We start from the raw sequence: 27590 nt of genomic DNA on the forward strand, positions 1-27590 counted from the left end.
ACTGATGGCATGAAACTAACATATTGTCCTAACTAAAAACAACGCAGCCATCTTGGAAAGATAGAATTGAATAATTGCGCTAAAACAGAGCAAGCTAAGTAGGAGAAAAGTCACTGGCACAGGTCTGCAAGCCAGAAGGCTAAGTTAACTCCTGCTTGCCATTAAAACAAGATAGGATTCACTACAACTGTAGCAAAATTATGCTTGTCCTTTGCTGTTAACTGCATTGTTAATCTTCCCAGCTGATGGTTTGTAACTGACTGATAACTGCTTCTGTAAACTGTACATGGAAAACATACTGTGTTCTCGGTTAAGCATTCTGCTGCCCCTCAAAGTTAAGTCCCTGCTACCCATCCTTCAGGACTGCCAATAATATAAGAGAAGGGTGTCTCCCTCTTCCTTGAACAATGGTTTTTGGAGATCATCCTACCAAAGGACAAAGGAAACCCTTACCTGTATAATCATTTTCAAGATAATTAGATTGTTAGCAGGGATATCATATTGAGGCCCCTCTGGTCCCTGGGAGCCCTGTTCAGACATGCAAATTCTTGCTAAAGTTTGGATATTAATGATACTCGTAGTTTGCAAGAACAATGACTTCTAAGAATGTGCATCTCCTTTCTTCCATTATATTAAGAGGAATCCTATGTGGCTGTAACAATATGTGAATATATATTCTATGACACTAACAAACTTAAGAAACAAAATCAGTATATCCTATTACATTCATTCTGTATGACTAAGATTCTTTATACATATCCTAATATAAACATGGGTAGGATAAAAAGTTAGATAGCCCTTTATATTTACTGCTAAATGTCAATGCGGTTTCAATGACCCTCTACTTTTGTCTCTTCAGCTTTGGGATCTACGACAGACCAGGGACCGAGTTCTTGAGTACAAGGGCCATATGCAAACAACAGCTGCCTGCGTCTTCTTGCCAAATGGTGTGTCTGGAGCTTCATTAGTGGCCACTTCATCTCATGACTGCATGGTGAAGCTTTGGAACCAACACACTGGAGGTATGGATATTTCTGTATGACAACAGTCTTGCAGCTTAGCAGAAAGGTGCTGCCGGAGGTCAGCACTGCATGAAAGCTGAACCGACATGTCTCTCTGGCACAGGCCAGCATAGCTTCAATGACAAGTGACAAGTTCCACTGCTAAAAGATTCTTTACAGTGTTTTTTTAATCTCACATTTTTCAATATATGAAGAAGTAATTCACACTGATACTGGCCAAAATTGAAATGTTGAATTAATACTGTCTTGAAAAAAGTACAACAAGCAGATAATTCAATCAACAAATAGATTGTAGTAAAAAATAAACTTGCCTTCCTGGCTTTTAAGTAGTCATGTTCCCTATAAACAGAATAAAGTAAAAGTAAATATGCAACTGTTAGTAAGAAAAACTCCTTAAGCTTTATCTGACGCTTTTCTAATCTCTGGGTAAAGCAGTAGAAGCTGACTAAGGCAACACAAACAAGTCTGTAAATTGTAAATGAAGATGTGGATTCATGTAGGAAAGTTCCCCTCTTTCTTGGCATGGTTACCCCCATTTTCTGCCTGTTGTCAGTGCGTATGACTGCATTCACTGGGATCCTGCTGACCTGGACCCCACTGGTATCCTGCTGACCAGGACCCCAGTCATTATGCTCTTTCCTTTAAATTTGGCTGCCACTAACTTTTTCTCCCCACAATTGGCATACTGGATCCCCCATACAAGTCCCTAGTATACGGTACCTAGGTACCCAGGGCTTTGGGGTCCTAGGGGATCCCTATGGGCTGAAGCGGTTATTCTGTCACTCATAGGGAGCCCATGCAAAGGGTTCTGCAGGCCTGCCATTGCAGTCTGCTTGAACCAGGTGCATGCTCCCGGTTTCACTACAGGTCATTGCACCAGGTCACTGTAAGTCACCCCTATGGTAGGCCCTCTCAACCTAGACGGCAGGGTGCAGGTACGTGTGTGTGAGGGCACCCCTGCACTACCAGAGGTGCCCCCACAAACTCCAGCCCCATTTTACTGGACTTCGTGAGTGCGGGGACGCCATTTTATATATATACAGAACATAGGTCACTACCTATGTCCAGCTACTTAATGGTAACTCCGAACCTGGGTATGTTTGGTATCAAATATGACGGAATCATACCCCAATACTGTTGCAAGTATTGGAAGTATGATTCCATGTACTCTGGGGGCTCTTTAGCAGACCCCCAGCATTTCTACCACCAATCTTACAGGATTTTCCAGGCAGCCCAGCCGCTGCCACTCCTCAGACAGGTTTCTGCCCTCCTGCTGCTTGATCTGATCAAGCAGGAAGGCAGAACAAAGGATTTCCTTTCGGAGCGGGAGGTAACAAGTGATAGGATAGACAGAAATAGGTGTGACTGGCTTGGGAGGGGTAGCATCTCCAAGACACTGGTTTTGCTTTGAAGGGCACATTTAGTGCCCTTTGTGCATAAACCAGTCCACACTGGTTCAGGGACCCCCAGTCCCTGCTCTGGTGCAAAACTAGACACTGGAAAGGGGAGTGCCCACTTCCCTGTCCATCACCACCCCAGGGGTGGTGCCCAAAGCTCCTCTAGGGGGTCCCTGGGCTCTGCCATCTTGAGTCCAAGGTTGGCAGGGAACTCTGGGAGCATCTGAGTGGCAGGCCAAACAGGTGATGTCAGAGGCACCGTCTGATAGGTAGCTACTGGTTAGGTGACCAAGCCCCCTCTTTGGGCTATAGAGGGTCTTCCTCTGGGGTGGGTCCTAAGATTCGGCTTTCAAGATTCTAGCAGGACTCCTCTGCAACCTCTGCTTTGACTTCTGGCCTCCGAAACCATGACTGGGCCCTCCAGGAACCTACAAGCTGCAGATCCATGAGGAAGCCTCTTCTGCAACGTTGCATCCAGAATTCCTGCCAGCTTTGCAACATTTCCCCAGCAGTCCATCCTCAGAAGACTGCAACTCTTCAGCCTGCACAAGAAGAAGAAGGCATCTCCCTTGGGGTCAAGGCATCACTTCCCTGTAACTACAGTCACCTGGCTGCAACGACGACCGGCTATGTGGATCTCTCCTCATCCTGAGTGGCATGGGTCCTGCATCACGCGTGGTGGTCCAGAGAATATCCCTTGGTCCTCTCTACCAGCTGTCGCACTTTGGTGGTGGTAAGTCCTTTCCATCCACTCAAGACAGCTCCCCCATGTACCGCGTCCTTTGCAGCTGCCAAGACTTGTAGCTTCACCTCCAAGGGGAACTTCAGGCAATGTGTAGGTCCAGCCCCCAGCACTCCCTCTTGCAAACTCTGTACCTCTGTGTGGTCCTCCGGCGACGTGGGAGCAACTTCTGAGGTGCTGCGTGGCTGCTTCAGCAACTTCTGTGTCCCTGTCCTTTGGGACACCTGTGGGTGCTGCCTCTGCTCCTGTGGGCCTTCAACGATGCGGAGGGTCCCCTGTGACCCCTCCTCCTGGGTAGAGTCCTCCTGGACCTTGTTGGTCCCCGGCAGCACCTCTTTTCCCCCTGCTGCGAGTTTGCCTGTGCCAAGGCTTGCTGGTGGAAATCCTTCACTGAATCCAGCTTCCAGTGTGGGACATCTTTTGCACGCATCAGGAACTCTTCTCCGGCTTCTGTGCTGCAGTGCTGACCTGCCTTCCTTCTTGAACTCCAAAAGGTACCTCTGGGTGGGTAGTATCTCCTACTCTCCCTGGACTCCACAGACACTTCTGGACTTGGTCCCCTCTCTCCACAGGCCTCCATCTTCAGTGTTCCACCGCTGTTTTCTTGCAGGCTGCTCTGGCTGTCTTCTTTATCTTATTTTCATCCTTCGGGTGGTTTTGGGGAAATCCAGTGTTTTACTCCTGCATACCTGGTTGCTGGGGGTTACTGCATTACTTACCTGTGTTGTTTCCTAGTGCTCCTAGCTCCCCTCTACACATTTTACTTACCTAGGTGGGGCCCCTGTGTTCGCATTCCACTTTCTTAGTATATGGTTTGTGCTCCCCCTAGGGCTACTATTGCTTATTGCTATTTTACACAGTTTTCTAACCTTTGTATGCCTCTTACTGTTTATTAGTGTGTGTGTGTGTATGTATGTATATATATATATATATATATATATATATATATATATATATATATATATAGTGTATTTAATTACCTCCCATTGGAGAGTTGCCTCTCTAGTATAGTTTCTGATACTGTGTTCCAAAAATAAAGTACCTATATTTTTGTACAACCAAGTCTTTTTGTTTCTGTGTGTAAGTACTGTGTGACTGTAGTGGAATTGCATGAAATTTGCATGTCTCCTAGATAAGCCTTGGCTGCTCATACACAGCTACCTCTAGAGAGCCTTGCTTCTAGACACTGCCTACACTTCACTGAGAGGGGATACCTGGTATAAGGTGTACGTACCATAGGTCCCACCACACACCAGGCCAGCTTCCTACAATTCCCTTATCAAAGAATAGAGAACACATGTAAGAAAGAGAGTAATAAAAGCACATGGGAAGGTGTCAGTGTGAGGTGAAGATAGATGTAGGGAGTAGATGGAGTGCAGGGGGTGAGTCGGGAACCGGGAAGTTTCTTAGCAGTCAGGTCAGCACAGGAAGAGACGTTGTTAAATCCATTCCACAGAAACCTGTGTGTTTGAATTTCTTATTCTAGACTTGTTTTGATTTCCAAACACACATGTAGTGATAGTAAAACAATGCTACTACTCACCTCTAATAATTTATTAAAGTCATCTTGTAGTATTGCGTATCATTGTTGACCATGACACACACATCAGGCACCAGGCTTCCCTTGGGTACGAAAAGGAAAGATGGTGCTTAGAAACCTCAGCTGTCCCTGGAGTGCAGCATGTATACTACTGCTGCTTCTAAAGTGCTGGCAAAATAAGCCCTCAGTGGGCCCGTACATCGTGTAGTAGGAAGCACGCTCCATGGAACACTAAACATCCATGACTTATGGGCTTAATGTGTGCTGCAAAAACAACAATACCGAGGTGATCAGAGAGGAAAAATTGTATTTAGAAAAGAATGAGGGAGAGATGGAATAGGGAAAGACTAAATACGCACAAAAGCTACTAAAGAAACCGATCACCTTCAACCGATAGAAATAGAGTACCATCACATAAATGTTTCTATAGCCAATTTCTGATTAAAATCACCCATCTCTAAACTTTTATTATTTTAATTTTAAAGCAAATAACATTTAAAAGCAGTAACATCCCTCCTTCCCATCTCACAATGCAAATCGGTACTCATTTCTGCTGTACATAACCTTTTGTTTTTTTCAGTCAAATTAGCTGTGGTCAAAAGTCTCGAAAGCTGTTTCATTGGGAGATGGTGATACATTATTGGTATGCGTTCCCAAATCTCAGTTTCCTAGTAACGCACACAATGTTCTAGTTCTGCATCTGTCTTTATCTGGCAGTTCTTGTTGATTTTTAAGATTGTTCTCTTTATCTTGTGCTACAGTCATCGCACACCCTCTAAAACAAAAACAAAAAAAGGTTAAAGGCTGATAAAGGGAAAGCAAAAGAAGGTCAAAAGACCTTAAAGCTTTCTATATATTTGAAGTTTTAGGTTTATTTTATTTTTGGTTTCCTGAACTTTTCAGAGCTCTACATACCACACCTTTCATAAGGTCTGTATCTGCACTGGAGGTGAGTGAGGCTTAGATCTGCTGTCTGGCAACAGCAGGTATCATGTGACGAGCAAGTGATCTGACCGAGTTGCAGGATGATATGAAGGTCTTCCTCCTCCATCCCTCACTAGACCAGTCTAGCATAAGGAGGTCCATCTGTGTGGATCTGTTGCCCCATTAAGTGAACCCCAGGTTGGAGGATTCTCTGAATACTTTATCTTGTGTGACTGAACCAGTACTAACTCACTACCATTGCTTATTGTGCATCTCTCCTTGCAGAAGCTTCTGAAATCTCTATGATCCATATAATCTGGTATGATAATTAGCTGGATGCGAGCCTTGTGTAGGCACCTAAAAAGTTAATGTTATCTTTTACGTTCTGAACCTTGGTTGTATTTTTTTTTACTTTAGTTGAAATGTTGCAAAGACCCCAAATAATAATTTGGTTACAGCTTCGGACCTTTATGGTGTACTGATATAGTGAATATTGAAAAATGTACGCCATTTTTGCATTCCAAATGGTGCTCCACATACATAACTGTCAGTCTTCAGTTTAGAATCCACTTTGTGATGCACGTTTCTTATTGCCTTCTGTGCAGCTGGTCTTACCACCCTTGTTATTATAATTTATTTTTTGCTTTAATCTTTTTAGTGCATTTTTAGTATACAAATAGTACATATTGCAATCACATATGAGACATGTAACAAATAACGTATCTAAGAGTTAACAGAGGATGACACCAGAACAGTAGTCAGGACATTCTACATGCAGTATGTATGAAACAGAAATAACAAAAATTATAACCAAACAGGGAATACCAACATCAGGTCTGTGCTACAGTATAACAGGAGGCGAGGGTAAAAAGAGCATCCTCACAGAGACACAGTTTGAATGAACAAAGAAAGCTATAGCTGTTATGTCAGGAAGGAACCTACTTAAGGGAAAGCAAAGGGCATTCCTGGCCATAAGTTGATAGTCAGGAGTGCCTGCAATCTCTGGAGATGAGGCAGCCCATGGTGGTTTATCAGCAAATGTCAGAAGAGTTAGGAAGTCGGCTAGGGTGGCATCTCAGCTAACTGCCAATGGGTATTTTTCGCAGGCCCTGCATGTCTTCCCTGTGTAAGGCAGCACTTTCGGCTCGGGTCCAGGCTTGCACAGAGAGCTCCCAAGCAGTGAGCGCAGGATATACCGGAACCTCCATCTGCGTGTGCTCAATCTCCTGGCTAGGAGAAGCCCCTGGTCTATGAACCGTATGGTGGCTCTATGTTTCTTGTCCCTAAAATTAAGACCTAAAAGGCAGCCCTCCCATGTGTGTGGTACAGGTAGTTCTGTGCAGGCTGCGGAGCACCCAGCCAGTATTGGTAAAGGGAGGGACATTCCCAGAGCATGTGTATCGGTCCAGCATCGGGGAGGGAGCAGTGGGGACAAGTGGCATCGGTACAGTGGTAATAACAATTTATCTTATGAGGAATGAGGTAAGCCCTGTGGAGTATGTAGTATTGTATTAGGCGGAAACGTGCATTTCGTGAAACAAGTGCAGGACATTCAACAATGGCTTTCCACTCTTTATCTGTGGAAGGACAACCCAGGTCTGTTTCCCAGCAGCAACATAGAAGAGTCTGTGGGAGTGCAGCGTACGTGCGCAGAGAGTCAGCAAACCACCACATCAAATGACGGCCTCTGACATGAAGATTTTGGACAGTGAGGTCCATTGGGTGTTTCTGCCGCATACCGTCCCAGCATGTATCTAGTGCCCCTAATATGGAATTGTGTGGTAGCAAATGACCAGGTGGGAGTCCCTCTTCTGCCAGTAGGGTCTTAAATGGTATACGGGAACTGCTGCAGTAAAGATCCCCAAATGTTTGTATGCCTGCCTCACGCCAGGCAGCAAGTTTCCCCCACATAAGTGGTCCGGTCTCCCCTCGGGGTGACCAGTAGTGGAAGAGCAGGGGCATATGGCTGGGTAGCTTTATTGAGCAGTAGACTTCGTTTATAGCACTTGTGTGCTACTCGCAACAGTGCAGGGGACAGGGATGCCATTTTGGTGCAGGGGTGAAATAGTTGTAATATGCAACCCAGACTCCAGGCAGGGCCTGTCGTGGCAGTGTCAGCTAGCTGAACTCCTACCAACCATTAAACCACCCATTGCAACTAAAGAATAATTTTAGAAGTTTGAGACAGTTATCCTTCCCTCAATTGTCAGTAAGTGGAGTTTTTGGAGTGCCTCCCTTCAGAGTGTGTTGTTCCGGAGGAGTTCCCTTGTGAGCTTCTCAACTGCCCTTGTTGTGTTGTGGTTGTGTGTGTTATTTCATTCCAGGAACTATTTAGATACCTGACATCCCTGCTTCCGGTTGCCATCCATTTTGGTTCTCTTGCTGGAGGGCCTTTTGAAGGTTGGAAATTCAGTTGATTATATCAGTGACCTTCTCAGACAAGATGACAGTGTTGTTACAGAGTGACCTAGCAGTTACATCACCTAAATGGATTTCTTCACAATTCTGACAGGATCACTTTTCAAGCTAAGTGCGGCATAATCCAAACAAAGAGGGCACTGTGCAGGCAGAAATGTTGGCCCCGTTCCATATCCCCCATGCTTTTTTTCCCAAAATGTGTTTCAACTTGTACATCACAACAGATGCAAAAATGTCTATCTGATGGTAGTTTAATCTGCCTAAATGGTTGTTTTTCATTTGATTTCCCAGCATCTCAAACATTTCCCCAAGGCCAACTTTGCAGCCCCGTAGATTGTATGGTTATACAACCATGATACTTCAATCTTTTCAAAGTTTCAGGCTGTAAATATCAGGGGCAATGATCAGTGCCCTTTCTGAGTGTATGGTTGAAAAGATGTTGGGTGTAGATTGTTCCTTTGTGGGCTATGTTGGGTGAGAAATATGAGGCTCAAAGACATTCTTCAAATATGGTCTGCTGTTTGCCGCTGTACCTAAACATGAATGTTGCAGAGTGTCATAAAAGATAGCTGTGTACATACCTGCTTCCCAATTTGCTGGTCATCTGCATTTTATGATGATGTGCATGGCAAGGATCATGTTTTTAGTACCCCTAGAATTTAAAGTGATTAACATTTTTGTTCTATTCATGCATGATCATGTTTCAGAGCCTGGACTCCTGAAAAGACTGTAAGCATCTGCCAGTAAATTACTTTTTGAATGTTGACGTAGTTAAAGGGATGCTAGCCTGGAATATGATAGTTGTGTTTGGTTAATGATATGTTGTTTTTCTGAAGTGACTCCAGAATGGTAGGTTGAGAAACTGTTGAGCAGCTGCATTCTGAATGTGCTGTAATTTGCAACATGTTGCTTTGTCAATTTCCACGGTGTGTAATTTGAGGCATTTCTCTGGCATCCAACTATTGATTGTTTGTAAACATCACCCAGGGGTAGAGGAATCTGTGGCTATGCTGTGGTATGTACATCATCAACATAAGTATAGCAGTTAAGATTTAATGCAAAGTGAAGTCAGGTAGAGAGCTAAGGTAGGCATTGAAAATGAACAGAGCAATGTTTGTGCTATGGGGAATGCAAGCTTTGAATCTGAATGTAGTTGAGGTGAAGGTTGGCAACAAGATGATGCGAGATCTGTAAGTGAAATAAGTGGTGATCAATTTGAGGAGAATTTCATGAATTCCTATGTTATCAAGTCTGTGTAAGAGTTGTATGGTGATGAATCACACCTATTTAAGTCAGCTGTAGTTTTGTGGCTCTCAGTGTTGATTCAGTAGCACAAGCAGGATGAAATATATTTTAATAGAATAGGTTATAATTTTTTCATCAAGCCCATAATTGATTCTGGACTATAACTTACATAAGCAGTTTTGAGCTCAACTGGGAAGGTTCCTGTCATTAAGAAGTGCTCTATGATAGTTCTGGCTCGGATGGCAGCAGAACTTATAAAGAGTATGTCCTTGAATAAGTTGCCAGACATAGTTCAGCTGGTGTAGCTGATCCCTGGGCTTTCATAGTGTTGGTGATGTCTTCTGTTGCCAGTGTTTGAAGAGAATTAGCTTTGGACTTTCAGTTGTTTATTGCAGTAGAGGTGGCAATGAGGCATTGATATTTTCCTTCCCTTTTGTTCAGAGGTATCTTTGCAGGTCTTTGGCTGTTGTGGGGTCATCCAGAAAAGTTTTGCAGGAAGGGTCACTTTTGAGTCTATGCTTTTAAGGAACTGAAAGTCAATAGTAATTTTATGTACTTCTTGTGCTGGGCAAGTGGCGTATGAGATACGGCTTGAGTAGTATGCCTTTGTGACATTTTGTTGATTTTGGGATGGCATTGGAGAGCAACTTTGTCATTATAGTGCAAGAGTCCTCCTGGTGTGTTTCCAGTGTCCTCCTATTCGATTATTGTGATTTTGCTACAGATTGATTTCCAGAACCATTCATTTATGAGACCTTTAATGATTTGAATGGGTTGAGGTTGCCAGGGACTATTGAACTCTGATTAGTTGGCTGCTGATTAAAAGAAGTGGGTATTATCTGCAGATGTCTATATATGATTTACCTTCATTGTCCCTGTTTTTCTTTCTATGAAAATATAATAAAAAGATCTGAATAAAAAGTAGTTGATAGTTGTGAGCAGATGGAGGACACGTCCAGTTTTTCATGGTCTGACACATATTAAGTGATTTGTGGTTTCGCTTATTTTTAGTGCTGAACTAATGGATAAATCAAATCGTATCACATGATGGTCAGTCTCAGATGGCGAAATAGTTCTTAATCATTGGAAAGAAATAGGAAGAGATTAGAAAGTTAATTGATTCAAGGTAAGAGTGTAGCTTCTTCTGGTTGAAATAGGCCACTTTTGCCAAGCCATGTATTTAAATCTTCAAATATGTACAGATTGTAGTGTTTCAAGATTATCTCCACAATTAAGTCGAGAAAGGGCTCAGTAAATGCAAGGTGTGTGGTGGGGGGTGTCTGTTAATCAGGAAGAAAGCACATGTATAGCTTGGCAATGAAGAGTACTGGAAAAATTGAGATTGGGATTCTGAGATTGTATAATCCTCAGCCATTTGTCCAGGAGGGAGGTTTTGGGGCCAGTTACTAGGCCTCCAATAGTCTCTTTGGATGGACAATTTATTAGATGTATTTTCCAGCCAGCAGGCATGGTTTCATGTAGATTGGGTGGGGCATCATTACCCAGCCAGATTTCAGTGCAGAGCAGTAGACCAGCACCTAAATCGTACAAGATAATAGATTTTAGGAAGATATTTATTCATTATTCTAGCATTAATAATTACACAAATGAGGAAATGAATAGAATTTGGGGCTATGTGAGAGTGTCTCGTGGTTTTGGTAGATTGAAGAGAAGAAAGTAAGTTCAAGTCACTGTCTGATTCAAGCATACTTGGATGGATGGTTAGGATGGAAGTGGAAAATTCAGATAGCAAATGGTGAGAAGGGTTAATAGGAGGAATAACATATGGGGAATGAGAGAAGGATGGTTGGGAGGAGGAAGGGTTGAAGTCTGGGGAGCAGGGGAGAGCAGAAGAAGATGATTTGGGTGGATAAAAATCCCAAAGCTAGAGAATATATGTATAAGGGGCATGTATGCTGTTAGTTGCAGTAATCATATGAACCAGAGCATGAGCGAATATAGGGTGGGTATAGGTGTTAATGTCTGGAAAGAGGAATCTGCATTCCTGATGGATTTAAAGGTTAAAAGTACATACAGGAATCTTAGATAGAAAAATGAAGAGATTGGAGAGGGTATGTTAGAGATGATTGTAGGAGGCTGTAGTGGAAGGGGAATTGAAAGTGTGGCTAGTGGTTAGGGCAGTGAAAGTGTGAGTAGGAATAAGGTTTGTGGTCTCAGAGGGGGATGGCTAGATTTGTCTCAGTGATCAGTGGGCGCTGTAGATGAGAACAATAGGAAGGAGTATTAGGTTGGTGAGGAAGTGAAAGAGATGGTGTCATTGAAAGCAAATAATGGGTAGTACAGTAGAGTTTTATCATTGGCTCAGGCTAGAAGATGAGAATGTTGTGTTTGCTCCAAACTGCTCTTGTAATATATATGGCTTGTTTGTTGTTATAGTGTGGTGTTTATGTCTGGGGCAGAGAAAGCTGACCTTCCAGATGCTACTTGTGTCTGTGTGCAATTCACCCGATTCTTCTTGTTTTACTGATACTGGTGTTTCGGTCTGGAGCAGTAAAGACACAGCTACCAGAGACTGCTAGCATTTGTGGGTAGTTCATCAGATCCCACTTGTATTACAGCAGTGTTTCTACTATGAATGCTTCTGTCACCTTTAACAACCAAGTGAAACTATTACAAGCATTACTAGACATACATTCTTGTGGTAAAGGATTTAGAAGATATTGCAACCTTATTTTTTGTAGGATTGTATTACTCACTAGTTTCCATGACACAGTTCATAGGAGAGCTCTAGAGGGGAACGCCTAGCTGGATTAGCATGGTTGTTTATGCTGGGCTGAAAAAGACTGATAAGGGCTGGTCTTGGAGTCAAGGTGTGTTTCGTGCACCCTAAGTGAAAGCCACTGGGCCTGCAAGAGAAAATAGAATTGCAATTCTCACACACTTACTCCCTCAATGAGTGTTGTTTTCTTCAGTCGGGAAGTACAACTTGTGGAGAGTGGTTGGTGTCACATTGTTTGATCCTTCTTATTAGTGGAATTAAATATGTTCTTTACAATTTTCCTCTATAAGAATTTCTTTGGAAAACGTTATGCGCGCCTGCTCTACCTTTGCAGTTTTTCTGTTGGTGAATCACATCTTGTGCCTACTTCCCCCATCCAGGGTTGACCATAGGATATTGCAGTCTGTTTTAGAAAGTTGTTTTCTGGTGTTGCGTGTAGATGTGTACTTATTTGCACTGCACTATGTCTCCCTGAAATCTAACAAGCACTCCAACTCAGACTGCACCTTGGAATTATGTTTTATGCCACAGGTTAACAGTCACCCTCCGTCCACATGAATATGTATACATCAGAATCATTTCATCCATGTATTAGTTAAAACACTCCTTAAATCCAAAGACTGTGACAGATGGTTCTTCATTTTTAAAGTCATTAACACCCAGCATGTTCACATTCACCTAGTGTAGAATATGTTTGCACCTTTCTAGTTCTTAGTACAAACCAGGACTGTTGTTGCCTATTTCCTCCATAACCCTCTAAGTCCATAGAAGACGAATGACCTCATATCAGTGATTTCTCTGATTAATACCAGAACCATTTTCATTTGGTGAAAATGACCGTAGCACTTTTGCGATGTTCCCTGTATTGCCACTTGCAAGATTTACTTGCTGGACCCCCTAGCAGCCAGGGCTAATTAACCTTTGCCCTCCTAGTTGCAGACATTATGTCCACACCTCAACGCTTTTGGAATGAAGTCCTTCTCCTGGATGAGCACAGCCTAGCTATCTCGGAGCCTTCCCGTCCAGATGGACTTCTTAAAAGGGTTCTAAATAGGACCATTAACCCACTAAAGAAAGAATAATGGAAAGTACTGCACTTGTAACGTGAATACTTCTTAAAAGAGTTCTAGATAGGACCATTAACCCACTAAAGAAAGAATAATGGAAAATAATGCACTTGTAACATGAAACTGATCATGTATAACATATGCAGGTTCGCTATAAGATTTATTTTTATGGCTTAGCTTGTGCTATGGATCTTAGAGCCAAGCCAGATGCATGGTCATCACTAGCTTGGCTTTCCCAGTGAATCTCGCCACATATAGTATCAGTGCAGTAGTCATGTGATGTGGTTCTCCATCCCAAGCAGTGGGAAGCAGAGAGGCAGGGCTCCAGGTGGCACATCAGATCAGAGTGACATCAGAGGCGAAAACCAAGATAATTTTGCACCATGACAATCTTACCATGCATACATGTCGAATTATAACTATAGCATGGGGCACAACAACAGTAAGGGTGGATCCAAGGACTATAATGTTGAATGGCTCCACAATGTGGCCAGCCACAGTCTCAAACATGGTGGAAGTTCTACTGCAATTTTTTTAAGGGCAGATGAACATTACATGATGGGTTGCTTTTGATCTGCACCAAAACCCTTGAAGCAAAACTCTCCTTTTCTTGATAGTACACCACGAATTGTTTGTTATAGTCAGTCAGAGAGCTCGGTGGTGGGCAATGCTTTTTTCAATCATACATGCTTTCTCTCCCACTTGGGTCAAAGCAGGTTCATGGTCATCTTTTATTGCAAAATTTTGAAGAGGTTTAACAAAGCTCGCATATCCCAGTACCCACTGTTTGTAGTAACCCACCATCCCCAATAGCAGGCATACCTGAGAGACAATAACTTGTCTAGACTACTTACGAATTACTTCAATGTGGTCTGCAGACTGATGGCTCTTCCCCACTGAGATATCAAGACCTAAATAGCAAATAAGGGGAAGACAGAATTGTAATTTCTCTTTAGAAGTTGTGTGCCCTTTTTTTGCTAATAGAGTGAGTGATACAATGTCATATTGGTCCATGGAGTCAGACAACCAACAGTTCATAAGATTGTCCAGATTTTTATTAAGTGTTTTGGAGAAGATGGTACTTGATTCAGTAAAATCATGGGGCAAGCAGGTCCACATTAACTGGGCCCTAGAAAGAACAAAGCTCCACACCTGTAAAACAAATTGTGGTAGTTGGAGTACAGGACAATGTGGTAGCAGGGTTCCAAACAACAAGAACATTCAGTATTACAGTAGCATTGAAGGCATTCAGGTCTTGCACTAAATAACTTGTATGTGTCTTTACCAGGCTATATGATTGGTAAAATGAGGATGTTACATACACTCACAGTGGGCACTAGTCCCCCTTTTTTATCAGACCACTAATAACAGTTTGGATTCCCACTTCCACCTCAGAGCATAATGGGCAAGGATGGATGCAAGGAAGTTTCTTCTTTGGATTTGCTCTCATCTTTACCGGTTCAACAGTAAAGGCAAAACCCACATCATTCACACATTTGTACCATAAGGTAGATGGCACATGATCAAACATATCAGAGATACATTTACATTTTTACAGTCAGCATCATCAGTATATTCTTTGTTTTCACATAGTACACCTAAAACGTTATTTGAATTGTTTATCAGCGTACTGAAATACTTAACACCGCCAATACAATGTAGAGTGTAGTACAGTTCACACAAAAGATCTCTACCCAGATGTTTAGCAGGAGAGGTGGAGCTTAACAAAAAAGACAAGGTGGTCAGTGGGACCCAAACTTATAAATACGGGATCTCAGTTTGGTGAATAACAGGGGTGATAGAAATGCCAACTTCATCAATCGACATTCCTAAGAGATGTAAGGAAGGGAACTGAGAGGTCTTTAGCACACAACGGCTAGTCCTTCTTGTGGTATGTTAGGCACGAGGTGGTCTGTCCATTAATACCCTATCAGACATAAGACCCATTTTGATTAATCATATTCAAAGCATTTGCAGTGCAGTCATCTTCACTTAGACTGTCCTAAAAGGTAGTGTGTTGTTTTTTTGGAGACTTGGGTAAATTCAAGGTGTTAGTGTTGGTGTGGACCTCAGGGGGTACGTTAGGACAATATAATTTCCACTATCCTAACTGCCCACCTTTGAAACCATAAGAGACCATCAGGGTGAAGCTGTTTCCCCTCACCCCTGCATCTTACTTCTCCCTGACCTCCCAAGACCCTACATACCCCAGTCATTCTGTCTCGGAATTCCTCCCTGGCTCCTCATTTTGGCAATTTTTTGTAATTATTCCATTTGTTAAGACACCAGTCTCGATTCATTGGACTAATTTTTCTCTCTTGTACAGTCAAACAGTAGTTAGCAACAGAAACTGAGTCAACAGAGTCCTTGATTTGCCACCTAGTACAGATGGCGCAAAGTTGTTCTTGCTCTATCAACAGCAAACCTTCAAAAAAGGCAGCACCAACAGCTTTCTGAACACTCTCCACACCCTGGGCTACACCTGAATAATGTTAAAAAACATCTTTCATATGGTAAAGAAAATCAACAGCAGAGTCGCCCTTCTTCTGGTTACAATAGCTAATTCATCCATAACAACATTTACTTTATCAGTGATTCTCTGACAGCGATGAGAGTGGCTGCATTACCAGCGGCCTGTCAACTACTCATTCTTAATATACAATCCTGAACTTCACTTGGCACAAAAAGATTCGAATTCAGTTTGTAATTCTCCTTGGATTTTCTGAGAATTGTTAAAAATAATAGGAGAGTGTTATATTCAAAAGGTCAGCAGGGGGTCAAGGAATGTGGATGGCACACCGCCCATGCGCCAAGGTCCAGGGCACTCTTGCAAGGGCTGATGGACATCTGTGGAGTGAAATGGGATATCCTGGAAATTGACAGTGTCTCTATCGCTAGATAAAGAGGTGTTCTGAATGTTTCCTGGGTTTCTTTCAAGTTCTCACACTCTTCGTCCAGCCGAATGCTTAAGACTATCCCGCATTATGTTTGGGCTGCCTGCCCTATTTCTCCGATGGCAAGCTTCAGAAAGGTAGGGTGCTGAGCAAGAATGGCTCTGGAGCGGGAGTGAAATGTTGTCGTCGCCTGTTTAGCGCATGTCACACCGTCTTCTTGCGCTTCACAGTTTGACGCACTATCACTCACTAGGCCCACATGAGCATCAGTGGCAGGTACCCTCTCCACCAACTGAATTGCTGTTGCCACTCCATTTCTGAGTCCCACCACTGGTGTCAGGTTATTGGAATGGGGATACTCAAAATGTCTAGTCCTCCTCTATACCTTTTGATAACTCTTATTTCTTGGATTTGATTTTGAAAAACAAATAAGAAACAGGTGGAGCAACAGGGAGTGCAGGACCCAACCCTTTTCGTGAAGTAACTGATTTAGTATTTGAGACTCTTGTGGGTTTCTTTCAAACTCTGCATCTGAGGCTCTTGTTTATGTTTGTTGACTTCCTAGTACCAATGTAATGGAACCGCCCATTGGTTACCATCCACCTTGCTTTAGGGGACTTCTAATCATTTTCCAAGAGGTATTTAAGTATTCTAGGCCAAAGGTTCCTTCTTCTGGAAAGGATATCTTCCCTTCCTCTTTCGTATGTCTGGTGAGCAGTGACAGTACTGGGTCGCATGATGCTAGGTATGCCCACAATATTCCAAGAATGACCACCATTTGCTGGAGCTGTCATTATACCAGGTATTGATGCATTGTTATTCCTTCCGGGAACGCCTACTATAAGCCATGAATGACCAACGAGACAGATGTGTTCCTCACCAGCACCATCATGCTGAAAATGCCCCAACTTTTCAGGGATGGTGGCCATTAGGCCAGGGCCACCAGATTGTCAAGACTGGCCCCATCAAGTCAGTCTAGCCCACAGTATCCCCAAAATGTCCACCATTCAGCCTGGTGTGGATTCATAGCTCCAGAGATGCCTACCGAATTTAAACATTCTAAAGATGACCTTCACCATGCCTACGATCTCTGCAGAACTGCAAGGATCAGTACTCCAGGGGTGGGTCTGTTATGTTAGAGATGGACCCATATGCTGGCGGGTGACTGGATGCCTTGAGATCCCTAGGACGGGTGGTCTGCATGGAAGGGCTCAGTCGGCATAGATAAGGGCACTAGACACAGGCACCATGTCTCACATTCGCATGCAGACCTGCATGCCGATATGTGTACATGCAGGAGCACACATGTACACTGCACACTTCACACCACAGCCTTCTTTCACTAAAAGCATCAGGGTGTGTGTTTTATTTCACTTACCATCTCAAAGGCTTCCTCACACTCACATTTGATTCCTGCTGACGTGCATGTGTCTTGCTAACTCTGAGGTGCACATTTAAGCTCAAGGGCTAAGGATTTCTCACAGTAGGCCCCTGCACTCACACTCACACATCAGGAACTGGGCATACACCTCTTGTTGTACAAGTTCAGACTTTGTGGTGGGTCTAAGCCCCAATGTGCTTATGGGCAGACTGTTGCTAGTCTGTACCGACAAAGGAACGATGTCAATTTGGCACAGCAGTCTTGCAAAACATACCTCCGTGACGGTGCCCGATGACATATTCATCCCATCTCTGTTAGCATTGTTTACTTCAGTGACATTTGAGGTCTGGAGACTGAACTAAAAGAGACAAATATTGAAACTTAGGTTTACCTTGGAAAGCTTTACCTCTAAATCTGAGAACGAATGAGCCAGAGAGTTTCACCTCCACCTCTCTTACCTTATATTTCTCTAAATGTCTTTATAAAATAATAGTTTTGTGACTTGGGACAATTACTCCTCCGTTGGTGAAATGTACAGTCCGGAAATCAGCTTTCTATTATACCATCCTGTAAGAAGGAAGTAGTAAATGTTTGAGGAGGGAATAAAATGTGCATGTCTAGCTAACGCTGAATAAAGACTAATCTGGTGAGACTGAGATCGGTTCTAATCTTTTTAGGGTTTGAGTTAGACCTGTTTAAGTTAGAAATGACTTATATTGACGATCCAGACACCGAAAACTATTGGAAACCATGTGAGTCTCAGATTAAATGTCTCTGGGCTAGGTTCAGTCTTGCATGCATATTGTATTTTATCCTGTACTTTGTTCCCGAGGAAAGACCCAGGATACAGAAAAGTGGCAAACTAACTGCTTGTTTATTTTCTCAGGTTGCTTGAACACTTTGTTTCTGGATGGCTCTGGACCTCTTGCTTCCCTGGCAGTCAGCGACAAGAGCTCCCTTCTCTGTGCCAGCTTCAACACAGGAATCCACTCCCTCCGCTTGGAGAATGGGAAAGGGCCAGAGCTGCGCCACATGGCCAAGTTCTAAAGAGCAAAGTTTGTGGGCCTTGGCAAAGAACAATGAAGTCCACCATTTCTTTGGTCCATCATTACTGTGGACTGTTGGGTAACAGTCCAAACAATTGAGTAGGCCTCAAATTTCATGGTAGCCAAATCGTTCTGGGTCATCTGAGCCATATGCTCACTGCTGAATTCTTGACCACCTGTGCGTATCACTGGAAGCATCGTATATAAAAATGACAAAGGACCATGTATACTGCAGTAAGGAGCACATCTGCAGTTTGGAAAGTCATTGGTACTCATCAATACTTCGAAGTTCTGGTGTCCAGTCCTTTACTGTCTGTGTCCGACATTTCACTGTGAAAGCAAAGCAAAAGGTTGGAATCAGTAGGCATGATTTTTTCCACTTGACTCACCATTTTTTTAAATATGATTTTTTTAACGAATTTTTTAGATGGACAGAAGTGTGTGAATTGTAGGCTTTTGTAATTTGTTTTTAAATGCGCAGGACTTAAATACAGTTAAAAGGACAGTATCAACATGTTTCAGCAGGACTGTTCCATTGTCAGTGGTACAACACCAACATTACTTATTAGCACTAATATATTGTCAATGGAAAAGCACTTGCACTCTCCACAGCACTGGGCTTTCCTCTCTAAGAATGCCTCTAACGTGGTTAGATGGGCTGTACCAATACCCAGAGGTCTCCTTTAGTAAAGTGACAGTAATGGAACCTCAGTAGATGTAGATTTAATGGTACACGGCAAGCACTACTTAATAGCACTGGAATACGGCTTAAGGGCCAGTACTTGAAATCTAACCACAACTATAATATCGCTAAAAGGATAGCATATATACTCTTCGTAGCACTATGACTTGAGTAAAGGGACAGTACTTGATGTCTTAGCAGTTCTGTATTATAGCTAATTGAACTTTGCTAATATGCCACAGGTCTGTGATACTGGGTAAGTAGCAAAACTGGAACTCATTGTTTGTAATGTGTCTAAAGCAGTAGTGATAGCACTGAACATGACTGTAATTTGCCTGAAGGAGCATCAATAACTGTAATATGTTTAAAGGGACAGCTCTTACACATTCCTCCAGACGACAAAATGTATGTCTGATGGTAGAGCACTGAACTGTCAGCAGGTCTATAATATGAATGAAGGTGAAGTACTGGAACTCAAAGGTCTGTAAAATAGCCGAGGGGACATTAATAGCACATTTATTGGGGTAGTAATACAGTCAAAAGGCCAGCAGTGAAACCCTTTGCTGGATGGTAATATGGTCAGTTGGACAATAGTGCATCTGTGATGTGTTGGAGGAACAGTAATCGATCTCTGTAGGATTGGAACTTGGTTAAATGAGCATTTTTGCAAATCTCAGTGGGATTGGAATATATGATTGAAGAACAGGACTAGACTTCTTGGAACAGGGTCAACACAAACGTGTGGACAAAGATGAGCACTTCTCAGATGGATTACAGAACTTTCAGCTGCACAGTACATGCATATCTCAGCAGGACTGCATACATTTCGCCTAAAGGAGAAAGGTGAAACATCTTTTCAGGCCTGCTGTACTTACCAACAACAGATTGAGCACTCTTCTGATAAAACGCAGTGCACTAGTGAGAACTACCACTTTATTGCCAGGCTGTAATACATTTAAAGAAAGACAAAATCTCAGCAAGACTCTAAGCGACTCAAGTTCTAGATTGACACCTATTGTAAGTCCTCCAACTCTTAAATAGATCGGACTTGCCTGTAGCCACAGAGACATTGACAGGGATGACACTGCCACATATGCTCAAGACTGATGCTCTCCTAAAATGGAGTGAGTGCAATGTCTGAACAGGTCACCAGTCACTGTGAGACATAGCACCAACGCTTCTCCATGTTTAGCATCTTATTGTTACCATAAAGATAAAACCTTTTGCATTTTGTGACTCTTTAATACTTACGATAAGTCAGAAAGTAGACGTAATCAAGTAATGTGGAAAGATGAAGGCTGCCATAACTTAACTATCAAGTCCTCAAGATGGAAGACAGCTGAAAAATAAAATGTTTTTTTTTTTTTGTATAAATAAAATGTTTGTTTCTTTTTAAAGTTTTTGGATTCTATAGTTTGTGTCGTTCAGTGCTCAAAAACATGCTGGGTAGAACTTCCAAAGGGACATTTAGAGCCTCCCGATTTATATTTCTGTATTTCTTTATTATAGTTGGGTCATACACCGGCATGCCAGTGGTTCATTGTATTTGAGTCAACAATAGAACTATTGATTTTCTTAATTAAACTGTAAGCAGGTCATTTACATTTCTAGCATCCGGGCAAGGATAGCAACATCTGTATACATATCTGTATTATCGCCTGGGCCTTTTTGTCGCTCTTTTCTTTCCCACAGGGCCTCACTGTTGTAAAAGGCAACCGAAAGATGTGTGTCAGGAAAGTCATGACAAACAAACATAGGTGGTTTTAACTTCATTGGCTAGAAATATGCAGAACCGAAAAACAAAAAGCAGCAATTTGTTACCTGTTGGAAACTGGATTATTGGTAAGGTCAGGTAAGTACCTCCACTTAGCAATAGGCCACAAACCCCCAATAGGTCCAGTCAAAGTCTCAATAAATTAATTCTGGCTCAACGCTTGGTAACTTGGCAACCAGCAGTTAGGCTTTACTTTGGAGACAGGTGTGTAAAGCATTTAATATCAACAAAACAGTAAATAAGTAAAACACAAAACACAACATCAATTTATACAAGTAGATAATATTTTTATCTTTAAAAGGACACTAAAACAACAAAAATCCAATAAAGGGAAACAGTGACATTAGTGAGTGAGTAAATATTTTCCAGCACCTAGAAATCAAAAGCGCCAATCTGGACATCTGATCGCACTCGGCCAGGGCAAAGCCGAGGTTGAGGCCGACCTCGATGGAGCCCTGCTTGGCTACACTGAGCGGAAGGACCCGGCTAAAGTTTTTCCTTCACGCTTAGTCGTTTTCTTGGAGATTTCCTTTGACAAGTTGAGGCCGACCTCGCTGGAGCCCTCTTCGGATACGCTGCTCAAGAGGCCCCCGTCAAGTTCTCTATGTTCGGATTTAGAAACTTTTTCGGGACAGAAATCTTCGCCGGGGACCAAGTCCAAAGTTTAAGCTGAGCTCAATGGAGCCCTCCTCGGATACACTGTGCAGGAGGCCTCGATCAAACTTTCACCTTTGGACTTAGAAACCTTGTTTTGAGCTTTTCTTCCCAGACGTCGGACGACCCTCCTCAGCAAGCCGATTTTGATGCAAAGTCATTAGATTGCCTTTCTACGAGCCCCTGTCAAATCCTGGAAGTCTGGGGCTCTGGAGCTTTTCAGCAGGACGAACCTGGAAGTCAGGCTGGATTGTGGTCGACGTTGGCCGGCTTGACTCACAACTTCAGGTTTGTCCACTTATGGAGCTTTATTTCCAAAGTTGCTCCAAAATTCTCCAAACTTCTGAATCTTTTTCTAGAAGTACTTTTAAGGTCCTTTAGTTGTCCACCACTCACCCCAAGGAACCTGCAAGAGTCAAATAAAAAGTCAGGGAGTGTTTTTAGGTGATAGATGGATTAAAGAGGCATGAGGTGGATTCAAGACTGCACATCTTTGGTATTCGGCGTAATGTAATTTAATAGCACCAGCTGCGGTCTTCTTAGCAGAGCTCTGAGCACCGGTACTCATTCCTTTACAAATTAAGTACTGACCGCTTGCTCAATTATAATAAGCCTGGTATACTTGCACCCAGATTTCCCTGAATTCAGGCACACATGACACTATTTTACGTTTCAGAAAATCTAGCCATTGAAATCAAGGCTGTGGCTGCGAGCACAGCTCAGCCTCGGGCTCCCCTATCCCTGTTCAGCCCAGTTCCCTGGTGCGGGGACCATGGAAATCTCACCCTTGCCAGCACACAGACTCTTCTGTACCCTGATGTCCTCCCCACCTCAGACCAGTCAACTGCTCACCAGCCCCGCTGCTTTCAATAACACCACCACATGTTAAATGGAATTATAGTTATCCCTGGCATCGGGACACAACATGAACATTTAAATGTTGTTTCCTATTCTAGGGACAAATATTTGTGCTAGCTGGCCTTCTATGCAGGGATACAGGCCGAAAACATTAATTCCAGAAACACAGTTTCACATATGTAAATCCAGCCACCATGTAATCGAGGCTAAAGTGTTTCTTTTCCATTCTAACTGGTGTTGGCACATAGAAAAATAATACCCTTGGGGCCAGAAGTATCAAACATTTTTGCGATCCCAAACGGCCCAGTGGGCCGATTGCGATCGCAAAAAAGCATTTTGGTATGTATCAAATTCAATTTGCGATTCAGTAAGTTGTTACCGAATCACAAATTGGATTTGCGACTACATCCGATTCGGTATTAAGAAGGGGCCTGGCAAGGGCGTCCCTTCCTAATATCGAATCGCAAAGTGTATGTATGATTGTTTCTTGACCGTGGTCGCAAAGCAATCGCAGTTACCACCAATTTCAAATTGGTGGTATCCCATTCGCAAAGGGGAAGGGGTCCCCAACGAACCCCTTCTCCTTAGTGAATGCATGTGAAAACATTTTTTAAAAGCAGGCAGTGGTCCCACGGACCACCGCCTACTCTTAAAAAATGAAAAGAAAACTTTTCTTTTTTGTTTTTTTAAATGCATCCTGTTATCCTTTAAGGAAAACGAGCTGCATTTAAAAAAAAAAAGAATTGCTGTATTGAAAAGCAATCACAGACATGGTGGTCTGCTGAGCCCAGCAGGCCACCATCCCTGTGATTGTAGCAATTTGCAATCGGTCGCAAATTGCGAGCTACCTCATGAATATTAATGAGGTAGGTCCATTTGCGAGCCCTTGCGTATCGCTATATGAAACTCCTGGAGTTTCATACATTCCAATAGCGATTACTTAATTGGGGTTTGCAAAAAAACGCAATTTGGTAATCGCTATTGGGAAAAATGATATACATCTGGCCCTTGGGTTTTACCCTCTGGTGGTTTTAGTGAGGCAGTGAAGGGTTGACAATTTTAGAACTGGCACTGGGGCAGAGTCTGAAAGGGAGACGGTTTATAGGATGCTGGGATAAAAGTAGAAAGTGTTATTTTTACAAGATCCCAACCCCATGTAAAATTAAACTAGATCATCCACCCGAAAAAATGTATGTTATGAAGTAAGATACATTTCGGTTATTTTGTATAAGACTCCAGAACTTTGATGATAGAGCTTTGTCTTCTGTGCGTGCTATACCACAATACCCACAAAGACCTCGCCTGGTGATGTTTTCGTTTGCACTTCTGCTATACAAAAAAAACTCATTCTCAGGAGGTACTTAATGTGAACTCAGTATGTTGCCACACAATTGAGGGAAATACCCAAGGCAGACCTGATCTAACATTTCCGATGTCCATCGACCCTTCATTATGTCAGTTGAATACATAGCCAAGCAGTGCTTTCTTGCTATTTAAACAAGATATGTTTTTCTACTTTTCTGGAATATTTTTGTTTGTAGGTAATCAAAGTAAACAAGACAAAAGGTTTCATTAAATGAAATAAGTTGCAAATTCACAGTTTTTAAATGTAATTAAGGAATTGCTAAGCTCGTGATAGTCACAAAATGATCTGCTTTTGCACACAGAAAGCGAACATACATCCAGCAAGCAAGGCAAGACATTTGTGTGACCCTGCCCATAAAGAGAACCAAACATTACAAAAGAACAAAAGGAAATCTAGTATGCTATGTATAACCTGCTATGTATAACCACGCTTGGATACAATGAACACAGAGAAGATAAGCAGAAATGTGAAAAAACATCCATTCTGAGAACGCCACATAGAAAAATAATAGGAGGTGCAAATGGAGATTGTAAACCAGTAAGCACACACATCAGGAGAACAGTTCACAACTAAATGGTAATGGGTGCAATAGTTCAAGCATCTTTAACCAATCAAGAGGTTGATGCAGATCTGCACCAATGCAAACCAATTTCAAGCACAAGCACTATTAAAACTAACCCACATCAAAATGATCATTAGACGAGCAACTTAAATGGCAGACATACACATGTAAGAGATCAGGAGGAGGAGAACCGACAGTAACAGAAGGATTGTGTGTATGAAAACAATCGGGGGCTGATTGAGAGTTGGGTTGAGAGGGTAGTCCTCTGCAACGGCAACAAAGTAGCCTTTCCACCAGATGCAGGGCCTAATTTAGAGATTGGTGGACCGGTTACTCCGTCCCATCCACCGTATTATGATGTCCATAGGAAATAATGGAATCGCAATATGGCAGACGGGATATCCGTCACATTTGTGACAGAGTAACCCCATCTTCCAAACTTCAAATTAGGCCCTCAGTCTTCCGGAACAAATGTATTTCTACGACAGAGCCTACTTCGGCTCTGTTGCCTCCTTTGATGGCCTGATAAGGAAACTCCCATGGTGTTGGGATCATTAGAATTTAAGGGCCAGATGTAGCAAGGCTTTTGCGCCTCGCAAACCGCGAAAAACGCAGTTTGCGAGGCACAAAAGCCCTTACGTGATGCAGAAACGCATTTTGCGAGTCGGAACCGACTCACGAAATGCGTTTCCGACTCGCAGATAGGAAGGGGTGTTCCCTTCTTATTTGCGAGTCGCACCGCGATGAAAAAAGCGGTCGCAAATCAACTCGCAGTTACCATCCACTTGAGGTGGATGGTAACTCATTCGCAAACGGGAAGGGGTCCCCATGGGACCCCTTCCCCTTTGTGAATGATCACAAAAGTATTTTTTCAGAGCAGGTAGTGGTCCTATGGACCACTGTCTGCTCTGAAAAAACCAAAACAAAAGGTTTCGGTATTTTTTTCTAAGTGCAGCTCGTTTTCCTTTAAGGAAAACGGGCTGCAGATAGAAAAAAAAAAAAACTGCTTTATTGAAAAGCAGTCATGGACATTGTGGTCTGCTGTCTCCAGCAGGCCACCATCCCCGTGAGTGCCCAGACTCGCAATGGGGTCGAAAACTACGACCCACCTCATGAATACTCATGAGGTGGGTCTTTGCGACCCCATTGCGAGTCGCAGAAGGTGTCTGAGACACTTTTCTGCATTGCAAATTGCGAGTTGCAATTTGCGAGTCGGAAGGACTCGCAAATTGCAACTCGCAATTTGCCACCTACCTACATCTGGCCCTAATTTTTCAAAAACAAACTCCCGATTTGACGTCAGCTATCCTGTTTGATGAAGCTATCCGTCAAGCGTTTGCATCATTGACTGAAACCACAGTGACGGCAGCTCCTTTCAATATTATGAATTGTCTTAATGACTGATGGATACCTCTAGATTTAGCGGGTGGAAGCCCCTAAGGATGGCATGGTCATTGTCCTCCTCTATCCTGATGGAGTACCCTGCATCCACCAAAGTCTAAATCAGACCCTCTATCTATAAGGGCTGGCAGTGTCTGTAAAGATTGCAATTTACTAAGAAATTTAACAGTACCTTTTTATGACTGTTTTTGCCCCATTTAACACTTTAAAATAACATGTTGCAAGCCATGTCAACCAAGATGCAGCTGCTGTGTGCACTAAGTCACTGGGTACACCATTGTCCTATTGCAGTCATCTGTCTGCGGAGCATTTTGGTATATCACAGATGCACTGAAATCACATGCAACATGGTACCTCAGCTTCCCACAGACACCACTGCATACATGACATGAAAATAGGAACTTTTGTAACATTATTAATTTCCTCCTTACTGCAGAGTCCTTCAGTTGTACACAGTACAGTATCAACATGTTTATCATATACCCCTTTACCCAAAATAAACAATAAGAGAATATCACTCACAACATACAGTTGGTATCTGACACACTCTTCATCACATACTTAATTTGCTTTTCACTTCCTGACATGATGCTGCCATTGTTGTCACTGGTCTGTCTGATCTTCATTGCACTGTGTCCTCACCTTTTTCCTGTGGACCATTCTCCATGAGCGAGATATCTCCTTCTGATGAGTCATTGATGTCTGTGTCTGCCCATATCCGCTATTCGTCTGAAAATCTGTGACTTAGGAATATCATTGTACTCATTGGCCACATTTGCACTGTCAACTTCAGGCATAACTAGACTGTAGATGCAGATGTCCTCGCCAAACACTAGCCCATCATTCACCTACCCTTAACTGGCAAGATTGTAAAAAAAAAAAAAAAAAAGCAGTCCACGCACCACTCCACTCCACATCAAGATCACATCAGTGCTAGCCATCTCCTGCATGACTACCATTCTGGTTTCAGGTAATTCAGCAGCACATAAACAGCTGCCTTACAAATCATAGGCGATGCCCTCCATGCCACAGGTGAAGAAGACCCCTGCCTTATGATCTTGCTGGCCTTAAGCACAGTTGAGCATCCTACCATCTGCCACACCCTGGAGTCACAAATATAATTCACCTTCAGTGGTTCTCCTACTCTCTTTCCAACTGACACCAGCAAAATTCCTTAGGATCTCATATTATCCCTAGTCACCTTCAGCCTCTACATGGATCACTTTTAAGCTCTACCCACAAATAACAACTTCAAAGCTCCCCACTATGCCAACGATAGACAAATCTACTTGAAAGTCTCTTCCACTCCAGACACCCAATGCTTAAAACACTGCCTCTATCTAATCCAGACCTGGATATCCAGAGCCTCCTTATAGTTCACCTCCACTAAGATACAGCTTCTATTATTTACTGAGAACTGCCTCAAAGACATGAACCTTGACAGCTTTGAACCCTAACTTTTCAAGGAATGTTAAGTCACTTGGATTCTCCCTGGACACCAACCTCACCATCAAGGAACGTATTACCAAAAAACGGAGGCACCCTTGTACAACTCTCTTCTCTAAACATAGTGAAACCATACTTTCCAGAAAGCAGCTTTTAGAACTGTTGTTCAAGCCTTCTTATCCACGAATCTGGATGGTGATGATACCCTGCTCCATGACTTCTGGACTACACATTGGCCACCCTAAAGGAACCCTACACACTGCAGCATGGCTCATGCCGTGCCTGAAAAGATATGATAACATTACCCCCATCCTGATGAAACTCCATTGGCTCCCCTTGTCAGCCTGCACAATCTTTAAAACCAGCTTCATCATTACCAAAATCATCACCAGCAGCAACCTTGCTTATCCTGAGGTTAACTCACCGTCTAT

At 42.8% G+C, this 27590-nt stretch overlaps 1 protein-coding gene across 1 annotated transcript in view; it reads left to right on the top strand.

Annotated features, from left to right (window-relative positions):
• WDR31 (WD repeat domain 31) overlaps positions 1-20498 on the top strand; it is a 163060-nt gene extending 142562 nt beyond the window's left edge. The window contains exons 9-10 of the mRNA XM_069241358.1: positions 860-1022; positions 18257-20498. Coding sequence (XP_069097459.1) covers positions 860-1022; positions 18257-18417 — 324 coding nt within the window. The 3' untranslated portion in view covers positions 18418-20498. The remainder of the gene's footprint in view (positions 1-859; positions 1023-18256) is intronic.
• Positions 20499-27590: the final 7092 nt, after the last annotated feature.

The sequence above is a fragment of the Pleurodeles waltl genome, chromosome 6 (assembly GCF_031143425.1).
Source record: "Pleurodeles waltl isolate 20211129_DDA chromosome 6, aPleWal1.hap1.20221129, whole genome shotgun sequence".
Lineage (NCBI taxonomy): Eukaryota > Metazoa > Chordata > Amphibia > Caudata > Salamandridae > Pleurodeles > Pleurodeles waltl.